The sequence below is a fragment of the Salmo salar genome, unplaced genomic scaffold (assembly GCF_905237065.1).
Source record: "Salmo salar unplaced genomic scaffold, Ssal_v3.1, whole genome shotgun sequence".
Lineage (NCBI taxonomy): Eukaryota > Metazoa > Chordata > Actinopteri > Salmoniformes > Salmonidae > Salmo > Salmo salar.
The window spans coordinates 17,121-29,320 of record NW_025549390.1 but is presented as its reverse complement, the minus strand read 5'-3'; the positions used below and the strand labels follow the sequence as shown (position 1 = coordinate 29,320).

At 46.1% G+C, this 12,200-nt stretch overlaps 1 protein-coding gene across 1 annotated transcript; it reads left to right on the top strand.

Moving 5' to 3' along the window:
• The first annotated feature begins 8,079 nt into the window (after positions 1-8,079).
• Positions 8,080-11,991, top strand: LOC123738256 (uncharacterized). The gene is made up of 4 exons (XM_045713294.1): positions 8,080-8,150; positions 8,368-8,414; positions 8,874-10,000; positions 10,081-11,991. The coding sequence occupies exons 3-4, from the start codon at positions 9,963-9,965 to the stop codon at positions 10,889-10,891; spliced, it is 849 nt and encodes a 282-aa protein (XP_045569250.1). The 5' UTR covers positions 8,080-8,150; positions 8,368-8,414; positions 8,874-9,962; the 3' UTR covers positions 10,892-11,991.
• Positions 11,992-12,200: the final 209 nt, after the last annotated feature.

Below are 12,200 nucleotides of genomic sequence, written 5' to 3'. Positions count from 1 at the left end.
GCTGAATACAACAGGTATGTCACGTGCGCTGAATACAACAGGTATGTCACGTGCGCTGAATACAACAGGTATGTCACGTGCGCTGAATACAACAGGTATGTCACGTGCGCTGAATACAACAGGTATGTCACGTGCGCTGAATACAACAGGTATGTCACGTGCGCTGAATACAACAGGTATGTCACGTGCGCTGAATACAACAGGTATGTCACGTGCGCTGAATACAACAGGTATGTCACGTGCGCTGAATACAACAGGTATGTCACGTGCGCTGAATACAACAGGTATGTCACGTGCGCTGAATACAACAGGTATGTCACGTGCGCTGAATACAACAGGTATGTCACGTGCGCTGAATACAACAGGTATGTCACGTGCGCTGAATACAACAGGTATGTCACGTGCGCTGAATACAACAGGTATGTCACGTGCGCTGAATACAACAGGTATGTCACGTGCGCTGAATACAACAGGTATGTCACGTGCGCTGAATACAACAGGTATGTCACGTGCGCTGAATACAACAGGTATGTCACGTGCGCTGAATACAACAGGTATGTCACGTGCGCTTTATACAACAGGTATGTCACGTGCGCTGAATACAACAGGTATGTCACGTGCGCTGAATACAACAGGTATGTCACGTGCGCTGAATACAACAGGTATGTCACGTGCGCTTTATACAACAGGTATGTCACGTGCGCTGAATACAACAGGTATGTCACGTGCGCTGAATACAACAGGTATGTCACGTGCGCTGAATACAACAGGTATGTCACGTGCGCTGAATACAACAGGTATGTCACGTGCGCTGAATACAACAGGTATGTCACGTGCGCTGAATACAACAGGTATGTCACGTGCGCTGAATACAACAGGTATGTCACGTGCGCTGAATACAACAGGTATGTCACGTGCGCTGAATACAACAGGTATGTCACGTGCGCTGAATACAACAGGTATGTCACGTGCGCTTTATACAACAGGTATGTCACGTGCGCTGAATACAACAGGTATGTCACGTGCGCTGAATACAACAGGTATGTCACGTGCGCTTTATACAACAGGTATGTCACGTGCGCTGAATACAACAGGTATGTCACGTGCGCTTTATACAACAGGTATGTCACGTGCGCTGAATACAACAGGTATGTCACGTGCGCTTTATACAACAGGTATGTCACGTGCGCTGAATACAACAGGTATGTCACGTGCGCTGAATACAACAGGTATGTCACGTGCGCTGAATACAACAGGTATGTCACGTGCGCTTTATACAACAGGTATGTCACGTGCGCTGAATACAACAGGTATGTCACGTGCGCTGAATACAACAGGTATGTCACGTGCGCTGAATACAACAGGTATGTCACGTGCGCTTTATACAACAGGTATGTCACGTGCGCTGAATACAGCAGGTATGTCACGTGCGCTGAATACAGCAGGTATGTCACGTGCGCTGTATACAGCAGGTATGTCACGTGCGCTGAATACAGCAGGTATGTCACGTGCGCTTTATACAGCAGGTATGTCACGTGCGCTGAATACAGCAGGTATGTCACGTGCGCTGAATACAGCAGGTATGTCACGTGCGCTGAATACAGCAGGTATGTCACGTGCGCTGAATACAGCAGGTATGTCACGTGCGCTGAATACAGCAGGTATGTCACGTGCGCTGAATACAACAGGTATGTCACGTGCGCTGAATACAACAGGTATGTCACGTGCGCTGAATACAACAGGTATGTCACGTGCGCTTTATACAGCAGGTATGTCACGTGCGCTGAATACAACAGGTATGTCACGTGCGCTGAATACAGCAGGTATGTCACGTGCGCTGAATACAACAGGTATGTCACGTGCGCTGAATACAACAGGTATGTCACGTGCGCTGAATACAACAGGTATGTCACGTGCGCTTTATACAACAGGTATGTCACGTGCGCTGAATACAACAGGTATGTCACGTGCGCTGAATACAACAGGTATGTCACGTGCGCTGAATACAACAGGTATGTCACGTGCGCTGAATACAACAGGTATGTCACGTGCGCTTTATACAACAGGTATGTCACGTGCGCTGAATACAACAGGTATGTCACGTGCGCTTTATACAACAGGTATGTCACGTGCGCTGAATACAACAGGTATGTCACGTGCGCTGAATACAACAGGTATGTCACGTGCGCTTTATACAACAGGTATGTCACGTGCGCTGAATACAACAGGTATGTCACGTGCGCTGAATACAACAGGTATGTCACGTGCGCTGAATACAACAGGTATGTCACGTGCGCTGAATACAACAGGTATGTCACGTGCGCTGAATACAACAGGTATGTCACGTGCGCTGAATACAACAGGTATGTCACGTGCGCTTAATACAACAGGTATGTCACGTGCGCTGAATACAACAGGTATGTCACGTGCGCTTTATACAACAGGTATGTCACGTGCGCTGAATACAACAGGTATGTCACGTGCGCTTTATACAACAGGTATGTCACGTGCGCTGAATACAACAGGTATGTCACGTGCGCTGAATACAACAGGTATGTCACGTGCGCTGAATACAACAGGTATGTCACGTGCGCTTTATACAACAGGTATGTCACGTGCGCTGAATACAACAGGTATGTCACGTGCGCTGAATACAACAGGTATGTCACGTGCGCTTAATACAACAGGTATGTCACGTGCGCTGAATACAACAGGTATGTCACGTGCGCTGAATACAACAGGTATGTCACGTGCGCTGAATACAACAGGTATGTCACGTGCGCTTAATACAACAGGTATGTCACGTGCGCTGAATACAACAGGTATGTCACGTGCGCTTTATACAACAGGTATGTCACGTGCGCTGAATACAACAGGTATGTCACGTGCGCTTTATACAACAGGTATGTCACGTGCGCTGAATACAACAGGTATGTCACGTGCGCTTTATACAACAGGTATGTCACGTGCGCTGAATACAACAGGTATGTCACGTGCGCTGAATACAACAGGTATGTCACGTGCGCTGAATACAACAGGTATGTCACGTGCGCTTAATACAACAGGTATGTCACGTGCGCTGAATACAACAGGTATGTCACGTGCGCTGAATACAACATGTATGTCACGTGCGCTGAATACAACAGGTATGTCACGTGCGCTGAATACAACAGGTATGTCACGTGCGCTTTATACAACAGGTATGTCACGTGCGCCTGAATACAGCAGGTATGTCACGTGCGCTGAATACAGCAGGTATGTCACGTGCGCTGAATACAACAGGTATGTCACTTGCGCTGAATACAGCAGGTATGTCACGTGCGCTTTATACAACAGGTATGTCACGTGCGCTGAATACAGCAGGTATGTCACGTGCGCTGAATACAGCAGGTATGTCACGTGCGCTGAATACAACAGGTATGTCACGTGCGCTGAATACAGCAGGTATGTCACGTGCGCTGAATACAGCAGGTATGTCACGTGCGCTGAATACAACAGGTATGTCACGTGCGCTGAATACAACAGGTATGTCACGTGCGCTGAATACAACAGGTATGTCACGTGCGCTTTATACAGCAGGTATGTCACGTGCGCTGAATACAACAGGTATGTCACGTGCGCTGAATACAACAGGTATGTCACGTGCGCTTAATACAACAGGTATGTCACGTGCGCTGAATACAACAGGTATGTCACGTGCGCTGAATACAACAGGTATTTCACGTGCGCTGAATACAACAGGTATGTCACGTGCGCTTTATACAACAGGTATGTCACGTGCGCTGAATACAACAGGTATGTCACGTGCGCTGAATACAACAGGTATGTCACGTGCGCTGAATACAACAGGTATGTCACGTGCGCTTTATACAACAAGTATGTCACGTGCGCTGAATACAACAGGTATGTCACTTGCGCTGAATACAACAGGTATGTCACGTGCGCTGAATACAACAGGTATGTCACGTGCGCTTTATACAACAGGTATGTCACGTGCGCTGAATACAACAGGTATGTCACGTGCGCTGAATACAACAGGTATGTCACGTGCGCTGAATACAACAGGTATGTCACGTGCGCTGAATACAACAGGTATGTCACGTGCGCTGAATACAACAGGTATGTCACGTGCGCTTTATACAACAGGTATGTCACGTGCGCTGAATACAACAGGTATGTCACGTGCGCTGAATACAGCAGGTATGTCACGTGCGCTGAATACAACAGGTATGTCACGTGCGCTGAATACAACAGGTATGTCACGTGCGCTTTATACAACAGGTATGTCACGTGCGCTGAATACAACAGGTATGTCACGTGCGCTGAATACAACAGGTATGTCACGTGCGCTGAATACAACAGGTATGTCACGTGCGCTGAATACAGCAGGTATGTCACGTGCGCTGAATACAGCAGGTATGTCACGTGCGCTGAATACAGCAGGTATGTCACGTGCGCTGAATACAACAGGTATGTCACGTGCGCTGAATACAACAGGTATGTCACGTGCGCTTTATACAGCAGGTATGTCACGTGCGCTGAATACAACAGGTATGTCACGTGCGCTGAATACAGCAGGTATGTCACGTGCGCTGAATACAGCAGGTATGTCACGTGCGCTGAATACAACAGGTATGTCACGTGCGCTGAATACAACAGGTATGTCACGTGCGCTGAATACAACAGGTATGTCACGTGCGCTTTATACAACAGGTATGTCACGTGCGCTGAATACAACAGGTATGTCACGTGCGCTGAATACAGCAGGTATTTCACGTGCGCTGAATACAGCAGGTATGTCACGTGCGCTTTATACAACAGGTATGTCACGTGCGCTGAATACAACAGGTATGTCACGTGCGCTTAATACAACAGGTATGTCACGTGCGCTGAATACAACAGGTATGTCACGTGCGCTTTATACAACAGGTATGTCACGTGCGCTGAATACAACAGGTATGTCACGTGCGCTGAATACAACAGGTATGTCACGTGCGCTGAATACAACAGGTATGTCACGTGCGCTTAATACAACAGGTATGTCACGTGCGCTTTATACAACAGGTATGTCACGTGCGCTGTATACAACAGGTATGTCACGTGCGCTGAATACAACAGGTATGTCACTTGCGCTGAATACAACAGGTATGTCACGTGCGCTGAATACAACAGGTATGTCACGTGCGCTTTATACAACAGGTATGTCACGTGCGCTGAATACAGCAGGTATGTCACGTGCGCTGAATACAGCAGGTATGTCACGTGCGCTGAATACAGCAGGTATGTCACGTGCGCTGAATACAGCAGGTATGTCACGTGCGCTGAATACAACACCTTACAGTGAAATGCTAGTCGGGCTAATTGAGGTAGTATGTACATGAACGTATAGTTAGTGATTATGCATATAAGATAAACAGAGAGTAGCAGCAGAGTAAAAGAGGGGTTGGGGGAGGGGCACACAATGCAAATAGTCCGGATAACCGATGATCCAAGCCAAATCTTTTTAGTTTCCTGAGGGGGAATAGGTTTTGTCGTGCCCTCTTTACGACTGTCTTGGTGTGTTTGGGCCATTCTAGTTTGTTGGTGATGTGGACAACAAGGAACTTGAAGCTCTCAACCTGCTCCACTACAGTCCCGTCAATGAGAATGGGGGCGCGCTAGGTCCTCCTTTTCCTGTAGTCCACAATCATCTCCTTAGTCTTGATCACGTTGAGGGAGAGGTTGTTACCCTGGCACCACCCGGCCAGGTCTCTAACCTCCCTATAGGCTGTCTCGTCGCTGTCGGTGATCAGGCCTCCACTGTTGTGTCATCTGCAAACTTAATGATGGTGTTGGAGTTGTGCCTTGCCATGCAGTCGTGGGTGAACAGGGAGTACAGGAGGGGACTGAGCATGCACCCCTGAGGGGCTCCAGTGTTGAGGATCCGAGTGGCAGATGTGTTGCTACCTACCCTCACCACCTGGGGGCGGCCCGTCAGGAAGTCCAGGATCCAGTTGCAGAGGGAGGTGTTTAGTCCCAGGATCCTTAGCTTAGTGATTAGCTTTGAGGGTACTATAGCGTTGAATGCCGAGCTATAGTCAATGAATAGCATTCTCATGTAGGTGTTCCTTTTGTCCATGTGGGAAAGGGCAGTGTGGAGTGCAGTAGAGATAGCAACATCTGTGGATCTGTTTGGGCATTATGCAAATTGGAGTGGGTCTAGGGTTTCTGGGATAATGGTGTTGATGTGAGCCATTACCAGCCTTTCAAAACACTTCATGGCTACGAACGTGAGTGCTACGAGTCTGTACTCATTTAGGCAGGTTGCCTTTGTGTTCTTGGGCACAGGGACTATGGTGGTCTGCTTGAAACATGTTGGTATTACAGACTCAATCAGGGACCAGCCTTCATGGCTACAGACATGAGTGCCACGGGTCTGTAGTCATTTAGGCATGTTGCCTTAATGTTCTTGGGCACAGACACTATGGTGGTCTGCTTGAAACATGTAGGTATTACAGACTCAATCAGAGACATGTTGAAAATGTCAGTGAAGACAACTGCCAGTTCGTGAGCACATGCCCGGAGCACACGTCCTGGTAATCCATCTGGCCCCACAGCCTTGTGAATGTTGACCTGTTTAATGGTCTTACACATAGAAGTGATTCAGCTCATCTAGTAGGCTCCAGTCACTGGGCAGCTTGAGGCTGTGCTTTCCTTACATTTTACAATTTAGTCATTTAGCAGACGCTCTTATCCAGAGCGACTTACAGTAGTGAATGCATACATTTCATACAATTTCATACATTTTTTTCTGTGCTGGCCCCCCGTGGGAATTGAACCCACAACCCTGGTGTTGCAAACACCATGCTCTACCAACTGAGCTACAGGGAAGGCTAGTCTGTAATAGTTTGCAAGCCCTGCCACATAAGACGAGCGTCGGAGCCAGTGTAGTACGATTCAATCTTAGCCCTGTATTGGCGCTTTACCTGTTTGATGGTTCGTCGGAGGGCATAGCAGGATTTCTTATAAGCTCCCGGGTTAGTCCCGCTCCTTGAAAGCGGCAGCTCTACCCTTTGCTCAGTGCGAATGTTGAATGTAATCCATGGCTTTTGGTTGGGGTATGTACGTACATTCACTGTGGGGACCACTTATGGTGTATTAAAGTAGTCATAAATGTAATATTTGGTCCCATATTCCATGCCCGTAGTGATTACATCAAGCATGTGATTCTACAAACTTGTTGAATGTATTTGCAGTTTCTTTTGGATGATGGTGAGAGGTTAGCATGTTTTGTTGTAGCCTCTATTATTGATCATGGTGAGAAGTTAGCTGTTTTGTCAGTCATAATTTTCCTTATTGATTCATCCTGGCATCACCAGGATTCATTTAATAGTGCTTAGAAACATGTTATCTACTCACTTAGACAGCAGATTAATCCGGTCATCATCCACCATTCAGTTACTATTGGGCAAATCATAACCCAAAACACAACCAAAACAAACTGCAAATGCAAACACGAGTTTTTGGACTAAATACTAAACTTTTGACTACTTTATTGAGTGAATTGGTCAGAATACTTATGACTTCTTCAAATGGGGGGACTAGACACACAAATTGTTTCATTTCTAAATGGTGAAACAGATGGGTATGAAAATACCCTCAAATAAAAGGTGACATTATATACTGTCACCTCACATGACTTGCCTAGTTAAATAAAGGTTAAATAAAAAAATAAAAATAAATATGAAACATTTGATCTGAAAGTCAAAATGCTGGAGTAGTGACACGTTTAAATTGATACATTAATTTATGAATTGATATGGCAGGTTTCATTACACTGATGTATCTGAATATGTAAAAATAAATATTACTATTTATTACTAATATTATAATTTGATTATTTATACTAAACAGGCAATACTTTGATATATATACTGCCACTATTTTCACCACCAAAGAATAACAGTGTGATTTTAATATGATTTGACTATTTGCAGGCTGTCAGGCTGTCTAGTCACAGAGGAAGGCTGTGCTTCTCTGGTCTCAGCTCTGAAGTCAAACCCCTCACACCTGAGAGAGCTGGACCTGAGCTACAATCACCCAGGAGACTCAGGAGTCAGACTGCTCTCTGCTGGACTGGAGGATCCACACTGCAGACTGGAGAAACTCAAGTATGTAGAGGGTTTATGTCAATGTTCATATCAGACATGTTTGACTTATCAGGCTAGTTAAGACAAACATTCTGACCACCACTTGGACAAAGTTATATGCTGACCGTGTGTGTGTGTGTGTGTGTGTGTGTGTGTGTGTGTGTGTGTGTGTGTGTGTGTGTGTGTGAGTTCACGTGAATCACTCACTGACTGTCTGTTCTTCTGCTTACCGCTACAGTGTGGAACATGGTGGAGAGAACACAATGAAACCTGGGCTTAGAAAATGTGAGTGTTGACTGCTGTGAAGAATATGACTAAGAATAAGTCTTAATTCAAGTTAAGTCAAAGTCAAAGACCACCATCATTACTTACTTGGTCATATTAAATATCAGCTGTAGTTCTACAGAAGCAGAAATCAGGGACACCAAAGTTTACAAAGAGTTGCTTTGACAATGTGTGTCTGTGTGTGTGTGTGTGTGTGTGTGTGTGTGTGTGTGTGTGTGTGTGTGTGTGTGTGTGTGTGTGTGTGTGTGTGTGTGTGTGTGTGTGTGTAATTCATGGGAATAAGCGTGTTTTAAATTACCATACAGTATAACATATGATCATTCAACAAGTCTCAAGTTACCTTAACTTCTCCTTTTGATACCTAGAAACATCTACATTAAATGAATTAGTGAAAAGTGAGTTAACATTCTAATGTGAATGATGATGATTTCTAATATTGTGTCTGGTTTCATCCATCAGATGTCTGTGATCTCACACTGGACCCAAACACAGTAAACAGACTCCTCTCTCTGTCTGAGGAGAACAAAAAGGTGACATGGGGGAGAGAGGTGCAGCCGTATCCTGATCACCAAGAGAGATTTAAGGACTGGGACCAGGTGCTGTGTAGAGAGGGTCTGACTGGGCGCTGTTACTGGGAGGTAGAGTGGAGTGGGAGAAGGGCTGTTATAGGAGTGACATATAAAGGAATCAGCAGGAGAGGAAGGGGTAAGGACTGTGTTATTGGATACAATGACAAGTCCTGGAGTCTGTTCTGCTCTGACGACAGTTACACTGCCTGGCACAATAATAATTCCACTACCATAGACGTCCCCTCCTCCAGCTCCCACAGAGTAGGAGTGTATCTGGACTGGCCAGCCGGCACTCTGTCCTTCTACAGAGTCTCCAATGACAAGCTGACCCACCTGATCAGTTTCACCTCCACATTCACTGAGCCCCTCTATCCAGGGTTTAATGTTTGTTTTGATGACTCCTCAGTGTCTCTGTGTCAGGTGGTCCCTGTGTCAAACACAACATGATGTTTCACTCTAATCAGGGTCATGTTCAGTAAGACACACTGGAGCAACAATGTAGATTATCTCTCTAGTCATGTTCAGTAAGACACACTGGAGCAACAATGTAGAATATCTCTCTAGTCATGTTCAGTAAGACACACTGGAGCAACAATGTAGAATATCTCTCTAGTCATGTTCAGTAAGACACACTGGAGCAACAATGTAGAATATCTCTCTAGTCATGTTCAGTAAGACACACTGGAGCAACAATGTAGAATATCTCTCTAGTCATGTTCAGTAAGACACACTGGAGCAACAATGTAGAATATCTCTCTAGTCATGTTCAGTAAGACACACTGGAGCAACAATGTAGAATATCTCTCTAGTCATGTTTAGTTAGACACACTGGAGCAACAATGTAGAATATCTCTCTAGTGTGTAAACCCCTCTATCCAGGGTGTTTGGTAATAATATCTCTGTAGTGTTTAAACCCCTCTATCCAGTGTGTTTGGTAATAATATCTCTCTAGTGTGTAAACCCCTCTATCCAGGGTGTTATGTTTGGTATGACTCCTCTTCAGTGTCCCTGTGTCAGGTGGTCCCTGTGTCAGGTGGTCAGGTGGTCCCTGCGTCAGGTGGTCCCTGTGTCAGGTGGTCCCTGTGTCAGGTGGTCAGGTGGTCCCTGTGTCAGGTGGTCAGGTGGTCCCTGTGTCAGGTGGTCAGGTGGTCCCTGTGTCAGGTGGTCAGGTGGTCCCTGTGTCAGGTGGTCCCTGTGTCAGGTGGTCAGGTGGTCCCTGTGTCAGGTGGTCAGGTGGTCCCTGTGTCAGGTGGTCCCTGTGTCAGGTGGTCCCTGTGTCAGGTGGTCAGGTGGTCCCTGGGTCAGGTGGTCAGGTGGTCCCTGTGTCAGGTGGTCCCTGTGTCAGGTGGTCAGGTGGTCCCTGTGTCAGGTGGTCCCTGTGTCAGGTGGTCAGGTGGTCCCTGTGTCAGGTGGTCCCTGTGTCAGGTGGTCCCTGTGTCAGGTGGTCAGGTGGTCCCTGTGTCAGGTGGTCCCTGTGTCAGGTGGTCTCTGTGTCAGGTGGTCCCTTTGTCAGGTGGTCAGGTGGTCCCTGTGTCAGGTGGTCTCTGTGTCAGGTGGTCCCTGTGTCAGGTGGTCCCTGTGTCAGGTGGTCCCTGTGTCAGGTGGTCCCTTTGTCAGGTGGTCCCTGTGTCAGGTGGTCTCTGTGTCAGGTGGTCCCTGTGTCAGGTGGTCTCTGAGTCAGGTGGTCTCTGTGTCAGGTGGTCTCTGTGTCAGGTGGTCCCTGTGTCAGGTGGTCCCTGTGTCAGGTGGTCTCTGTGTCAGGTGGTCAGGTGGTCCCTGTGTCAGGTGGTCTCTGTGTCAGGTGGTCAGGTGGTCCCTGAGTCAGGTGGTCCCTGTGTCAGGTGGTCTCTGTGTCAGGTGGTCCCTGTGTCAGGTGGTCAGGTGGTCCCTGTGTCAAACACAACATGATGATTCACTCTATTTTCTTATGTTTTTATTGAACCTTTATTTAACTAGGCAAGTCAGTTAAGAACAAATGCTTAATTTACAATGACGGCTTACCCCGGCTAAACCCTCCCCTAACCCGGACGATGCTGGGCCAATTGTGTTGCCGCCCTATGGGACTCCCGATCATTATTGTATTGGTTGTGATACAGCCTGGAAACGAACCTTTAGGGCTGTAGAGACGCCTCTATAAGCTCTGTATTTAGTTCCTTTTTATTTCCATGGTAACAGAATGTATCTCTCTCTTGATGTAGCCATTGTTTTTTATTTCCATGGTAACAGAATGTATCTCTCTCTCTCTTGATGTAGCCATTGTTTTTTATTTCCATGGTAACAGAATGTATCTCTCTCTCTTGATGTAACCATTGTTTTTTATTTCCATGGTAACAGAATGTATCTATCTCTCGATGTAGCCATTGTTTTCTCTGGTCTATTGACTGTTCCCTACAATGTAATGACCTTGTATAAAATGTTTTTTGTTTTTTTAGGGAGTAGATCAGCTTTAATATTGCAGATAGATTGTAGCTTCCATCAATGTAATTGTCTGCATCACTTCCAATCCCCCATATATTATTGTATATATATACAGTTTATATACAAATTCTTATTTTACAATGAAGGCCTACCCCGGCCAAACCCTCCCCTAACCCGGACGACGCTGTGCCAATTGTGTGTCGTCCTATGGGACAATATTTGTTGTATTATATACACATACATACATATAAATACATATATATACTGTCACGGCTCCTCCTCTGCAGTGCAGGGGCGGTTCCTCCTGCAGGCAGAGGAGGGTCATTAGTGATTGGAGCCACCTGGGCTCAGGGTATAAAACTGCTCCACTAACTTCTCTCTCTCCCTGCTCCTCCAGGTATGATCCTGTTTTGTTTGTTCCTTTGTTGGTTTATTTAGTTTCCACTCAGTCATGTTCACACACACATATTCACGCGTCCATGCACCCTACATACACCTTACATTATGACATTTCCACACCTCATTCATTTTTCTTTGTTTAGAGTTAATAGTTTTGTTTTACAATAAAGAACCTTTTGAATTGGCCTATACCTGTTGTTGATGTCCCCTCATTTTTGCCACAGGCTATGAGCCGGCCTGTGACAATACATATAGATATATATTTCCTTTATTCCCCTCCAAACCTACCACCCCTCCCCAGATTGGAGGAAACTAGTGAACAACAACACTTAGGCCTGTATTTCCAGCTTATACATACTATATATACTCTATATACTGTATACATTTTATGGACAGTCTA